Source organism: Oncorhynchus mykiss, chromosome 26 (assembly GCF_057628025.1).
Source record: "Oncorhynchus mykiss isolate SJ-2025 chromosome 26, ASM5762802v1, whole genome shotgun sequence".
Classification (NCBI taxonomy): Eukaryota; Metazoa; Chordata; class Actinopteri; order Salmoniformes; family Salmonidae; genus Oncorhynchus; species Oncorhynchus mykiss.
In genome coordinates, this window is record NC_143047.1 from 31,565,001 (window position 1) to 31,580,000 (window position 15,000).

A 15,000-nucleotide genomic window follows, 5' to 3' on the forward strand; every position below is an offset into this window, starting at 1 on the left:
CACACGCACACGCACACACACACACACACACACACACACACACACACACACACACACACACACACACACACACACACACACACAAAGACTCTGACCTTCCCTGATACACTTTGTGGTAGAGAAAGAGAGAGAGAGAGAGAAAGAGACGTGTGGGCTGGGTTGTTGTAGAGAAAGAGAGGGAGAGAGAGAAAGAGACGTGTGGGCTGGGTTGTTGTAGAGAAAGAGAGAGAGAGAGAGAAAGAGACGTGTGGGCTGGGTTGTTGAGATGTTTAATTAAAGAGCATAGTGATATCACCTCTGAGTGGTGGAGTCTCAGAACACATTGCAAAAGGTCCTGTTCATTCTGAACAATCCCAAATGATTCCAATCAATTCCAAATGGTTTTCAACCTGCTCACAGACACAACAGGTGTCCTTACATGACCACCTTCCACCTCCACACTGTTTGTAAAAACTGTCTTCTGTGGTTTTACTCAATATTGTCATTAAATGTACGCAGTGTAAAGCTTGCACAGTGGTAAATGGTAATTACCTAAATGTAAGGTATGTGTTCTGAGATTAGGCTTGTCCTGGTTACACTGTGCTTTAAATATCATGGATGAGTTTTGCTCTATCACAATCACATAGGCCTATCTTACCTGCTGAAAACAAAGTAGGTGTCTTTATTCTTTACATTATTCTAACAAACCTCTAAGTGCTAATGCTGTATGAAGTGTCTCACCCTCTCGCTATGGCGCTATAACATTGACGTTGTGTTTCTAACTGTAACGGTAGTGGACCCTTGTTTGACTGGAATGTATGTATCGCGAGAGGACAAAAACCTTTTGGGGAAAGTTGAGGAGGGCAGGGATGGGGAGTGAGTGAGTTTGGCTGTGTGAGAGACAGGGAGAGAAAGAGAGCAGGGGAGAAGGAGAGGGAAGAAGACCTATCTTCTCCACGGCTACTGTAGAATGTCTCAACGCCTCTCTCCACCTATAGTGTAGAATGTCTCAACGCCTCTGATCACGCCATTCAGAATCAAGGCATCCTGATCATCTCGGATGTGTCGGATTTAATAAAGAGAGAACACATTGCTAGACTATTGACTATTAGATTTTGTCCCTGGAGGTTATTTTCCATTATTCTTCTTATTTTCTTGAAGTCGTTTATTCTGGAACAGAAAGTACGTGGGGTACTGCGCCTGGTCTGCTTTGACGACTGTCTCCAGCTGTGGAGAGAAGGTAGGCATTTTCTCCTGCGCAATTAATTGCACAATGCTTTTAGATTTGAATTAAAACAAACTTGAAGTACCACTTATGTTCTTATTGGACTATTTGCATTATTTATACAAATTATTGTTAGATACTTCGTCTGTAACCTCAACATCTGCCAGAGATGCATTCCGTGCGACAGTCGTAGTGTCGATAGAAAAGTATCATAGCCCAGTTATTTTTTTCCAAATTGCAGCATCTTCTGCGCTGCACATTTCTCTGCTTGTTTCTAAAAAACAGTCTGATATTTTTTTTTGCAGCTTGACTCTGGACTATTTCCCTGAGCCCCGTTGGATTTAGGAGAAGCGCGACTTAAAACCGAAAATAGAACAGTTTTTTGACCAAAAAGTGGAGATATTGTGAACTTGTGAGAAGATCACCAGGCCTGTGGCAATGTGTCGGGGGCGGCTGGTGAGGCTGGCGGTGGGTCTGGTCGCGGTCCTTTCGCTGTGGACGGAGCCTGGCGGGGCTGAGGCTGAGCAGGCTGGGGGAACCGGAGGAGAAGCTAGACTTACCGAAGGCGAGCTGGTGTCTTTGCCGTTATTAACTGTAGACAGCGAGCCGGCCAGGCAGACTCCGACCCAACCCAGAGCCAGCCGGGCCAAGCGGAGGGGAGGAGGGACAGACGTCCTCAAAGGGTAGGCAATGGCTCTATCTATTATCACTTATCCCTTATGAGACAGTCACCAGCACCTTACCTTAATTTACACCTTGTAGGCATAGTCTAATGAAGTTGTTACTAATTGTCTGTCATTACTACATCATTATAGTCCATACGTTTTAAACATATGTGTTCTGTAGGTAGTTAACCTTTCACAGTGTCATGCATGTAGTTCTACATTATATATCACTCTGTATTGATGAGGAAGATGTTAGTTGCTTACTTAATCTATCATCTACAGGATTATAAACATCCTCATTCTCCCTCACTAGTGAATGTTCAATAAGAATCTAGTATACTAGTCAGGTCATTACTACCACTGTAGGCCCTACTGCTGTGGTCTACTGGTCAGGTCATTACTACCTCTGTAGGTCCTACTGCTGTGGTCTATTAGTCAGGTCATTACTACCTCTGTAGGTCTACTGCTGTGGTCTACTGGTCAGGTCATTACTACCTCTGTAGGTCCTACTGCTGTGGTCTATTAGTCAGGTCATTACTACCTCTGTAGGTCTACTGCTGTGGTCTACTGGTCAGGTCATTACTACCTCTGTAGGTCCTACTGCTGTGGTCTATTAGTCAGGTCATTACTACCTCTGTAGGCCTACTACTGTGGTCTACTAGTCAGGTAGGTCCTACTGCTGTGGTCTATTAGTCAGGTCATTACTACCACTGTAGGCCCTACTGCTGTGGTCTACTGGTCAGGTCATTACTACCTCTGTAGGTCCTACTGCTGTGGTCTATTAGTCAGGTCATTACTACCTCTGTAGGTCTACTGCTGTGGTCTACTGGTCAGGTCATTACTACCTCTGTAGGTCTACTAGTCAGGTCATTACTACCTCTGTAGGCCTACTACTGTGGTCTACTAGTCAGGTAGGTCCTACTGCTGTGGTCTATTAGTCAGGTCATTACTACCACTGTAGGCCCTACTGCTGTGGTCTACTGGTCAGGTCATTACTACCTCTGTAGGTCCTACTGCTGTGGTCTATTAGTCAGGTCATTACTACCTCTGTAGATCTACTGCTGTGGTCTACTGGTCAGGTCATTACTACCTCTGTAGGTCTACTAGTCAGGTCATTACTACCTCTGTAGGCCTACTACTGTGGTCTACTAGTCAGGTAGGTCCTACTGCTGTGGTCTACTAGTCAGGTCATTACTACCTCTGTAGGTCTACTGCTGTGGTCTACTAGTAAGGTCAATACTACCACTGTAGGTCCTACTGCTGTGGTCTATTAGTCAGGTCATTACTACCACTGTAGGTCCTACTGCTGTGGTCTACTAGTCAGGTCATTACTACCACTGTAGGTCTACTGCTGTGATCTATTAGTCAGGTCATTACTACCACTGTAGGTTCTACTGCTGTGGTCCATTAGTCAGGTCATTACTACCACTGTAGGTCCTACTGCTGTGGTCTACTAGTCAGGTCATTACTACCTCTGTAGGTCCTACTGCTGTGGTCTACTAGTCAGGTCAGTACTACCTCAGTAGATCTACTGCTGTGGTCTACTAGTCAGGTCATTACTACCACTGTAGGTCCTACTGCTGTGGTCTACTAGTCAGGTCATTACTGCCACTGTAGGTCCTACTGCTGTGGTCTATTAGTCAGGTCATTACTACCTCTGTAGGTCTACTGCTGTGGTCTACTAGTCAGGTAGGTCCTACTGCTGTGGTCTACTAGTCAGGTCATTACTACCACTGTAGTTCTACTGCTGTGGTCTATTAGTCAGGTCATTACTACCACTGTAGGTCCTACTGCTGTGGTCTACTAGTCAGGTCATTACTACCTATGTAGGCCTACTGCTGTGGTCTACTAGTCAGGTCATTACTACCTATGTAGGCCTACTGCTGTGGTCTATTAGTCAGGTCATTACTACCTCTCTAGGTCTACTGCTGTGGTCTACTAGTCAGGTCATTACTACCACTGTAGGTCCTACTGCTGTGGTCTACTAGTCAGGTCATTACTACCACTGTAGGTCTACTGCTGTGGTCTACTAGTCAGGTCATTACTACCACTGTAGGTCCTACTGCTGTGGTCTACTAGTCAGGTCATTACTACCACTGTAAGCCTACTGCTGTGGTCTACTAGTCAGGTCATTACTACCACTGTAGGTCTACTGCTGTGGTCTATCAGTCAGGTCATTACTACCACTGTAGGTCTACTGCTGTGGTCTATTAGTCAGGTCATTACTACCACTGTAGGTCCTACTGCTGTGGTCTACTAGTCAGGTCATTACTACCACTGTAGGTCTACTGCTGTGGTCTATTAGTCAGGTCATTACTACCACTGTAGGCCTACTGCTGTGGTCTACTAGTCAGGTCAGTACTACCACTGTAGGTCTACTGCAGTGGTCTATTAGTCAGGTCATTACTACCACTGTAGGTCTACTGCTGTGGCCTATTAGTCAGGTCATTACTACCACTGTAGGTCCTACTGCTGTGTTCTACTAGTCAGGTCATTACTACCACTGTAGGTCTACTGCTGTGGTCTATTAGTCAGGTCATTACTACCTCTGTAGGCCTACTGCTGTGGTCTACTAGTCAGGTCATTACTACCTCTGTAGGCCTACTGCTGTGGTTTATTAGTCAGGTCATTACTACCTCTGTAGGCCTACTGCTGTGGTCTACTAGTCAGGTCATTACTACCACTGTAGGCCTACTGCTGTGGTCTACTAGTCAGGTCATTACTACCACTGTAGGCCTACTGCTGTGATCTACTAGTCAGGTCATTACTACCTATGTAGGCCTACTGCTGTGGTCTACTAGTCAGTGGTCATTACTGAAGACAAGGTCACAGGAGAGTTTAACATTTTCCTTTTGTTAATTTGTTGAGAATGCCATCGCTGGACCCCAACAGGTGGGATTCTCTGTGATGGGAAGTTAGGATGAAAGTTTAGTAATTAAATACTGGCAAGAATATCACATTCCTGTCGGCTGCAACAATAAATTATATCCAAACAAAGGAGGCCATTGGCGGTGTGGGGCTGTCGGAATGCCTGCTGGACTGAGAGAGAGAAAAGAGAGGGGAGAGAGAAAAGAGAGGGGAGAGAGAGAGAGAGAGAAAGAGAGAGAGAGGGAGAGTTAGAGAGGGAGAGTTAGAGAGAGGGAGGGAGAGAGAGAGAGAGAGAGAGAGAGAGAGAGGAGAGAGAGAGAGAGAGAGAGAGAGAGAGAAGGAGGGAGGGATGGAGAGAGGAGGGAGGGATGTAGAGAGAGAGAGAGAGAGAGAGAAGGAGGGATGGATGGAGAGAGAGAAGCAGTTTAATATTTTCTCTAGTCCTAAACACCACACCCTGCTTTTTAAAGCACATCAGCAGCTGTACACAGTGGGTCACTGCTTGAGAGGTGGTGTGTGTGTGTGTGTGTTGTGTGTGTGTGTGTGTGTGTGTGTGTGTGTGTGTGTGTTGTGTGTGTGTGTGTGTGTGTGCGTGCGTGTGAGCGTGTGTGAGCGTGTGTGCATCTATGTGTTTGTGTGCATGTGTGGGTATATCATGACTGTAGACAGCTGATACTGTCATAGACGGATCAATGCCTAATCTCCAGGGCTCACAAGCTATGGTTGTTTGAAGTGTGTTTATTGTGAGTTAATTCATCAGAACCCATACAGGCAGAGCGACACTTTTAACTCTCACAGTGAAGGATCAGGTACTGAAGTTCAGCATACAGGCCACTGTGTTGTGCTGTTTCCCCGCTGGCATTACAGTCACTAGATGGAGCCCAGTCACGGAGTGTCGCAACCCATGATGTACTAAATAGTCTGTGGTTGCAACAGACACAGTCTGAAAGCGTGCTATGCTGTGTGAAACCTTTCTTCCTAACACACAACATTCAAACTCTGAAATCGGGAAGGGGACTGTGTATCTGTCTCCGTATGTTAGTACGTTCGTACGTTCGTATGTTCGTCCGTTCGTATGTTCGTCACATGTGATATCTCAGACAGCACTGACCTGATTTTCGTGGGGGATGACATGTTTACTGTTGCTTTGTTCACAATAACATTGATCCCATGACTATATACTGTATCATTGAAATCCACTAATCCAGTACATCTTCAAGCTTTGATTAAACCAGTTGTGTTAGTGCTGGGTTGGAACAAAAATGTGCACCGAAGGCAGGGGTCTCCAGGCAGGACCATGGTTGTAGAATGAGGTGTGTGTGGGCTCCAGAAAGTGTTTAACCAGGGGGTCTCCAGACAGGACCATGGTTGTAGAATGAGGTGTGTGTGGGCTCAGGAAAGTGTTTAACCAGGGGGTCTCCAGACAGGACCATGGTTGTAGAATGAGGTGTGTGTGGGCTCCAGAAAGTGTTCAACCAGTGATACTGTGTGTCTGTCTCTCCTCTTCCGCAGGCCCAATGTCTGTGGCTCTCGTTTCAACTCCTACTGCTGTCCAGGATGGAAGACTCTGACCGGGGGCAACCAGTGCATCGTCCGTGAGTCTCTCTCTGTCTGTTTTCTGTCTACTGTCTCTTATCTACACACCATGGTTTTCTAAACCCAATGGTACTGTATATTACTATTTGTTCTGTGCTGTTTGTAGTTAATGTATATAGGCAAATGTGTTCTTGGGAAGCCTAACATATTGTGCATGTGTTATAGTAATATGTCTGTGTAGGTAAGTTAGGGTGTACTGTATGTCTCATAGTAATATGTCTGTGAAGGTAAGGCAGGGTGTACTGACTGTCTCATAGTAATATGTCTGTGTAGGTAAGTTAGGGTGTACTGACTGTCTCATAGTAATATGTCTGTGAAGGTAAGGCAGGGTGTACTGTATGTCTCATAGTAATATGTCTGTGAAGGTAAGGCAGGGTGTACTGACTGTCTCATAGTAATATGTCTGTGTAGGTAAGTTAGGGTGTACTGACTGTCTCATAGTAATATGTCTGTGAAGGTAAGGCAGGGTGTACTGACTGTCTCATAGTAATATGTCTGTGAAGGTAAGGCAGGGTGTACTGACTGTCTCATAGTAATATGTCTGTGAAGGTAAGGCAGGGTGTACTGACTGTCTCATAGTAATATGTCTGTGAAGGTAAGGCAGGGTGTACTGACTGTCTCATAGTAATATGTCTGTGAAGGTAAGGCAGGGTGTACTGTGTAGTGTTGAGTATAGTATGATGAGTGCTTGTAACACTATGAGGTTAGTGTGTTTGTGTCTGAGCCAGGCTGGTGGGCGGGCCCAAACCCGGTCCTGTTCCAGAACGCTGTGGTCCTGGCCCACAATGTCCTGTGGCGCAGTAGGGAGGCGGCCCAGCTCTCTCTATGGGCAGCTAGTGCTGTTTGTCCAATTAGCTTAGCCAGACACAGCATGGCTCTGAGATAACTAACTCATTAAGACTTAGCTATCCCGTCATACTCTGATAAGACTGTAAATCAAAACGTACTGAAGGTGTTTAACCCTCAAGCTGCCAATGACCCGAGTCCGTAGGCTACTTACTATACAGTATGTGCGTGGGACCAACATGATATGCTATAATGCCAGGGTTAAAGTGAGCCTGAACTGTTCAGATCAGAGAAGTGAAACAGTGAAGTGATACTTCAGTCAAATGAAAGGTGATGTCAGTTTGTCTCCTGAGTCTGAATGGGTCTACTCTCTGAGATGTTATTTTGCCCTGGCCAGAGAGTAGCAGGCATCTCTCTCTCTCTCTCTCTCTCTCTCTCTCTCTCAGGAAAGCAGGGAACTTGTATCAGAGTTGGGTTCAGGAAGCCCGTAGCAGGGTGGTGGGTTGCACAGGACTGTGTGATTGGGATTGTGATTGCGGCCTGGCTACCTGCCTGCCTGCCTGCCTGCCTGCCTGCCTGCCTGCCTGCCTGCCTGCCTGCCTCTAATGACATTGTTTAGCAGTGGAGTCTTGGGACACAGGGTCACTCTCCCCAGGCTCCAGGCTACCTGCCTGAATACTGTCGTTAAGTCTGTACTGTATGACCACCCAAAAGTAGTGAATACTGGGTAGAAAATAGCAGCACCACAGTCCTACCAGATGGACTCCAGTATTACAGTACTAAACCCCATACCAGCCATGATGAGGGCTGAGCAACAGAACAGACATATTTGTCCAACAGGAGTTGTATGTCTCAAATGAAAGCTCCTGATGAGGTCTCTCTTCTGGTTAGCTGGGATGGTCAACTCTACAGTGAGAGACTGAAGGGGGAGAAGCTAGTGACAGCCAATAAAAACCCTTCTGTTGTAGACTAGAGGGACCAGAGTTTTTCCTAACCAGGTAACCTGACCTGCACAAACTCTAGGCCCTATGGGCATAACGTTTGAATGTGCTGTCCTGTAAGATTAGGAGAATCTCTCCTCCTCATAATCAACTCAGATGACTGTGTTTATAGATCCATGCAGACTGTGTGTGGTTCTGAGGTGTGTGTGTTGTACTGACATGTGTTGTCTCTCTGGTCCTCTGCAGCTATCTGTCGGAGCTCGTGTGGAGACGGGTTCTGCTCCAGACCCAACATGTGTACCTGTCCCACCGGATCCATCTCTCCTTCTTGTGGATCCATGTCAGGTACTGTCAGACCAACACCAGAGCAGAACAATAAGCTAGAATGATGTACAACAGTGTCTATCAACCGTATCTCTACACATTCAGATAGAACACTGCTTTACAGGGACTTTGTCTTTAAAAGCTTTAGGGCTGGATTCAGTCCGTAGCGCCGAACACCTGCATTGTAGTGCGGTTGAAATGCGAAGGTCATTTTTGATTGAGATGACATATAGAGGGTTTACTGAGAATGCGGTTTCCGCAAAAGCAGCTATAACGCTGATCTACTGAATGAATCCAGCCCTTAGTTTCCCTGTATGAGCCAGATAAATGTGAACTGTGTTTAGGAAGGAACAGCCTTATCCCCAGGCCCACCACACCCCAGCCCACATCTGACTGTAGTCTATCACCACCTTACTTTAGCCTGGTGTCCATTCTTCCATTTCAAAGGCCTTTCACTGCCTTTACTAACAAGGACTTCAACATATGAAACAGATAATAGAAATTCTAGATCCATGTATGAGAAATGTTTCTTGGACCCAGTCAGCCAAGTCTAGGTCCACCACGCCCCATCCCTCTGCTTCCCTCTAACTCTCCTCTGTGGATTTAAAAAAGACATCCACTGTTACACATCACTGAAGTCTGCAACATGGGAACCGGCATATTTGTAATATTTTTCCCACTTGGCAGCATAAACAATGTCTGGTGTTGAGAGGTGTGAAACAGAGAACTCAGATGCAGAAATCTGTTCTGTTTCCTTCTCTGGAGAACTGAGATTCAGAGTTACAGAGTTGGAGAGCTGCAGGGCTGGGCTGTTAGAGCTGATGGACTAGGATGGAGGCTGTTAGAGCTGATGGACTAGGATGGAGGCTGTTAGAGCTGATGGACTAGGATGGAGGCTGTTAGAGCTGATGGACTAGGAGGGAGGCTGTTAGAGCTGATGGACTAGGAGGGAGGCTGTTAGAGCTGATGGACTAGGAGGGAGGCTGTTAGAGCTGATGGACTAGGAGGGAGGCTGTTAGAGCTGATGGACTAGGAGGGAGGCTGTTAGAGCTGATGGACTAGGAGGGAGGCTGTTAGAGCTGATGGACTAGGAGGGAGGCTGTTAGAGCTGATGGACTAGGAGGGAGGCTGTTAGAGCTGATGGACTAGGAGGGAGGCTGTTAGAGCTGATGGACTAGGATGGAGGCTGTTAGAGCTGATGGACTAGGAGGGAGGCTGTTAGAGCTGATGGACTAGGATGGAGGCTGTTAGAGCTGATGGACTAGGAGGGAGGCTGTTAGAGCTGATGGACTAGGAGGGAGGCTGTTAGAGCTGATGGACTAGGAGGGAGGCTGTTAGAGCTAATGGACTAGGAGGGAGGCTGTTAGAGCTGATGGACTAGGAGGGAGGCTGTTAGAGCTGATGGACTAGGAGGGAGGCTGTTAGAGCTGATGGACTAGGAGGGAGGCTGTTAGAGCTGATGGACTAGGAGGGAGGCTGTTAGAGCTGATGGACTAGGAGGGAGGCTGTTAGAGCTGATGGACTAGGAGGGAGGGTGGGCGGGATGGAGGGAGGAGGGAGGCTGTTGTTTTGGCAGTGATTGCTACAGTCCAGATTGTTTTGTGGTTTCTACCATGACTATTGGATGATGTTATATCCTGTCTCCTGGTTGTGTTAGAGTGTGTGTGCTGGGAGCAGGGTGGTGTTCAGTAGGGCACACCGTAGCAAAATACTTTGAAACAGAGAAATTAAAGTGAGCCTTTCTTATTGAACAGGTTCAGGTAGTACCTCCCTGTTTCACTCTGTTTCAAAAGGTGTTCTCCTGTTTCTTGCCTACTGAAAAGACTAGCTGCACAGAATCTAAAATGTGCAACGACACTCCACCAAAACTTAACATAACTCTCCAAAAACAACCCACCATACAGTACACCACAGAGCTCATGAAGAATTGATCTATTTTGCCGTGCTGCTCTCCCTTGAATAGCAGCTGAACTGTGAAGCTGATTGTTCAGTCTCAGGGCAGAATGGGTGTGTGTGTTGGAAGAGTTCCATAGTCAACATCTACTAATGCTTGTTGCAGCGTTGAGTAGAGCAGCTCAGAGCAGTGTTGGGCCGTGTGCTCATCTGTTTTCACACAATCAATTTGAGCGAATATTATATCTGAATGGGATTTATGATAAACACAATTCGTAGGGAACTTTGGTGCGTTTGTACTGAAAGTGTAGCCCTATCTGTGTGTTTGTATTGTAAGCTTAACCTGGTGTGTGTGTGTGTGTGTGTGAGGGGGAGGGGGTCTGGTGTGGGTGTATGGGTTTTGTATACTGACTTTAACAAACCCCCCCTCACTCCCTTTCTCTCTCTCTCTCTCTCTCTCTCTCTCTCTCTCTCTCTCTCTCTCTCTCTCTCTCTCTCTCTCTCTCCTCTCTCTCTCTCTCTCTCTCTCTCTCTCTCTCTCTCTCTCTCTCTCTCTCTCTCTCTCTGTCTCCCCCCTTCTCTCCATCCTCTCTCTCTCTGCTCGCATATCTTCCCCCCTCTCTCTCTCTCTTTTCTCGCATGTCTTCCCCCCCCCCTCTCTCTCTCTCTCTCCCCCCCCTCTCTCTCTCTCTCTCTCCTCCCCCCTCCCTCCCCCCCCCCCCTCTCTCTCTCTCTCTCTCTCTCTCTCCTCTCTCTCTCTCTCTCTCTCTCTCCTCCCCCCTCCCTCCCTCCCTCCCAACCCCCACCAGTCCAAAACTGTAACATCCGCTGTATGAACGGTGGGAGCTGTGCTGATGACCACTGCCAGTGTCAGAAAGGATACGTGGGAAACCACTGTGGTCAACGTAAGAACCGCTATATACACACAACCACTATATACACACAATACAACCATTATATGACCACTTTACAACCACTACACAACTATTACACAACCTCTACACAACCACTGTACAACCAATATACAGCCACCTGTATAAACACTGTATAAACACTATAGGTGGGATCCTAACCTGAGATCCCTGGTGTATTTCTGTCTTTCTCTCTCCCATGCAGCGGTGTGTGAGACAGGTTGTCAGAATGGAGGACGGTGTGTGGCTCCTAACCGCTGTGTTTGTACCTACGGCTTCACGGGGGCACAGTGTGAGAGAGGTAGGATCACAGTTCTCATTTATACCTCTGTCTGTCTGTCTGTCTGTCTGTCTGTCTGTCTGTCTGTCTGTCTGTCTCTCTGTCTGTCTGTCTGTCTGTCTGTCTGTCTGTCTGTCTGTCTGTCTGTCTGTCTCTCTCTCTGTCTGTCTGTCTGTCTGTCTGTCTGTCTGTCTGTCTGTCTGTCTGTCTCTCTGTCTGTCTGTCTGTCTGTCTGTCTGTCTGTCTCTCTGTCTCTCTGTCTGTCTGTCTGTCAGAATTGACATGTTCTCAGAATGAGGACAGCTGACAGTGTTGATAGCGTGACATGTTTGCTTCATACACAACAGTGTGTTTTATTGTCCAGAACATGGTTTGTTGTTGAACACTGCGCCTGTCACGCTGTGTTCCTAAATGACGGTTATTTTCCACATCTGCTGAAAGACTGAGGTCTGGAAAATATCCAGGTCTATTGGATGTTTGCTGTTGGTTGCCCCCACCAGCGTCCTGGTGTGCTCTGAACTCTGGTAAAACACTGTGGAGTTACTATTGCAAATAAAGATAATGATATTGAAAGACATAAAAAACAGAAAGTACTTCAGTAAGTATAAAGGCTCTATATAAATCCATTCCATGTAGGCGGGGCTTAGAGGGTAGCATAGTTGATGCATCTTTATTGGTCAACCAGTTTTGGAGTATTATCTCCACATCATGTTTTGATAGGTGGGATGTTTAATGACACAGAGAAAGACTAGAGGGAAGGGTGCCCCTACTGGCCTCCAGCACCACTTCCAGTAACATCTGGTCTCCCATCCAGGGACCAACCAGGACCAACCCTGTTTAGCTCCAGAACCAAACCATCAGTGGGATGCAGGGTGGGGTGCTGTTGGAATGTGCCAAACTTGAAACGGCAGAAAAATGATTGTAGGCGAAGAGGGAGGCATTTGATCACGATCAAGTTTTTATTGAAAATGTTTCATTTAAAACTATTGCATTCATTTACAATTAATTAGTGTGAGCATTTAAAAATTATACTTTTGGATTTATGTTTTGCTTTCAATATCATTATTATTGTTGGCAGCGCTAAGAATTTTGTTCTCGATTTCAGATGCTTTTCTTGATATTAATGACACAAAAGTAACTCCTTAGAAAACATGTACACACACACACACACACACACACACACACACACACACACACACACACACACACACACACACACACACACACACACACATACACATACACACACACACGAAGAGATGCAAGACGTACGTAGGTCTCTGTCTCTAGCGATGGTGTGACCCCTGGAGGTTGTAGCAGTGACCTTGTAAAGATAATATTTAGTTTAACAGCAGAACACTAATTGCTGTCCTCCTCACACACAGATGGGCTGCGTCTTTACTCTGAAATGGTCCCCTTGCCTCTGCTACTTTCCTTCAGGGTTACTGATAACTGACAGGACAGATTTGGTTCTGGGGTGAAGCTCTCTGTTTATCTGAAATGATTTGGTCCTTCCCCTGCTCAGATAGAGCTGACACAGGGTACAATGTGTGTGTGTGTTCTGTTTGTGTGTGTGTCTGTCCCTAGAGACTGTCCCACCCTGATACTGGGCTTAGAACTCAACCAGCTGAGGAACGCATGCACACACGCACACTCAAACACGCACACACATACATAGTGTACATACTGCTCGTCCAACATCTCATTCCAAAGTCATGGCCATTAATATGGAGTTGGTCCCCCCTTTGCTGCTATAACAGCCTCCACTCTTCTGGGAAGGCTTTCCACTAGATGTTGGAACATTGCTGCAGGGACTTGCTTCCATTCAACAATGACCATTTATGCGGTTGGACGCTGATGTTGGGCGATTAGGCCTGTCTCGCAGTCGGCATTCCAATTCATCCCAAAGATACATTTCTGTATGGACCTCGTATTGTGCATGGGGGCATTGTCATGCTGAAACAGGAAAGGGCCTTCCTCAACAGTTGGCACCATGCATTCGGGCAGGTGCGGTTCTCCTGGCATCCACCAAACCCAGATTTGTCCGTTGGACTGCCAGATGGTGAAGCGGAATTCATCACTCCAGAGAACGCGTTTCCACTGCTCCAGAGTCCAATGGTGGCGAACTTCACACCACTCCAGCCGACGCTTGGCATTGCGCATGGTGATCTTAGGCTTGTGTGCTGTTGCTCGGCCATGTAAACCTCTTCACAGAAATGTGACAAACTGACTTTTGGAAAAATGACATCCTATGACGGTGCCACGTTGAAAGTCACTGAGCTCTTCAGTAAGGCCATTCTACTGCCAATATTTGTCTATGGAGATTTATACACCTGTCAGCAACGGGTGTGGCTGAAATAGAATCCACTCATTTGTATATATAGTGTACATACTGTACATACAGTGCCTTGCGAAAGTATTCGGCCCCCTTGAACTTTGCGACCTTTTGCCACATTTCAGGCTTCAAACATAAAGATATAAAACTGTATTTTTTGTGAAGAATCAACAACAAGTGGGACACAATCATGAAGTGGAACGACATTTATTGGATATTTCAAACTTTTTTAACAAATCAAAAACTGAAAAATTGGGCGTGCAAAATTATTCAGCCCCTTCAGTGAGGATCTCTGAATGATCCAATGTTGACCTAAATGACTAATGATGATAAATACAATCCATCTGTGTGTAATCAAGTCTCCGTATAAATGCACCTGCACTGTGATAGTCTCAGAGGTCCGTTAAAAGCGCAGAGAGCATCATGAAGAACAAGGAACACACCAGGCAGGTCCGAGATACTGTTGTGAAGAAGTTTAAAGCCGGATTTGGATACAAAAAGATTTCCCAAGCTTTAAACATCCCAAGGAGCACTGTGCAAGTGATAATATTGAAATGGAAGGAGTATCAGACCACTGCAAATCTACCAAGACCTGGCCGTCCCTCTAAACTTTCAGCTCATACAAGGAGAAGACTGATCAGAGACGCAGCCAAGAGGCCCATGATCACTCTGGATGCAGAGATCTACAGCTGAGGTGGGAGACTCTGTCCATAGGACAACAATCAGTCGTATATTGCACAAATCTGGCCTTTATGGAAGAGTGGCAAGAAGAAAGCCATTTCTTAAAGATATCCATAAAAAGTGTTGTTTAAAGTTTGCCACAAGCCACCTGGGAGACACACCAAACATGTGGAAGAAGGTGCTCTGGTCAGATGAACCCAAAATTGAACTTTTTGGCAACAATGCAAAACGTTATGTTTGGCGTAAAAGCAACACAGCTGAACACACCATCCCCACTGTCAAACATGGTGGTGGCAGCATCATGGTTTGGGCCTGCTTTTCTTCTGCAGGAACAGGGAAGATGGTTAAAATTGATGGGAAGATGGATGGAGCCAAATACAGGACCATTCTGGAAGAAAACCTGATGGAGTCTGCAAAAGACCTGAGACTGGGACGGAGATTTGTCTTCCAACAAGACAATGATCCAAAACATAAAGAAAAATCTACAATGGAATGGTTCAAAAATAAACATATCCA

The 15,000-nt window shown here is 46.2% G+C and overlaps 1 protein-coding gene across 1 annotated transcript in view; it reads left to right on the forward strand.

The window, feature by feature from the left end:
* The first annotated feature begins 512 nt into the window (after positions 1–512).
* LOC110516722 (fibrillin-1) overlaps positions 513–15,000 on the forward strand; it is a 149,670-nt gene continuing 135,182 nt past the window's right edge. The window contains exons 1-6 of the mRNA XM_090222708.1: positions 513–1,219; positions 1,510–1,887; positions 6,250–6,332; positions 8,307–8,405; positions 11,087–11,182; positions 11,394–11,489. Of these exons, the coding sequence (XP_090078834.1) occupies positions 1,643–1,887; positions 6,250–6,332; positions 8,307–8,405; positions 11,087–11,182; positions 11,394–11,489 (619 nt within the window). The 5' untranslated portion in view covers positions 513–1,219; positions 1,510–1,642. The remainder of the gene's footprint in view (positions 1,220–1,509; positions 1,888–6,249; positions 6,333–8,306; positions 8,406–11,086; positions 11,183–11,393; positions 11,490–15,000) is intronic.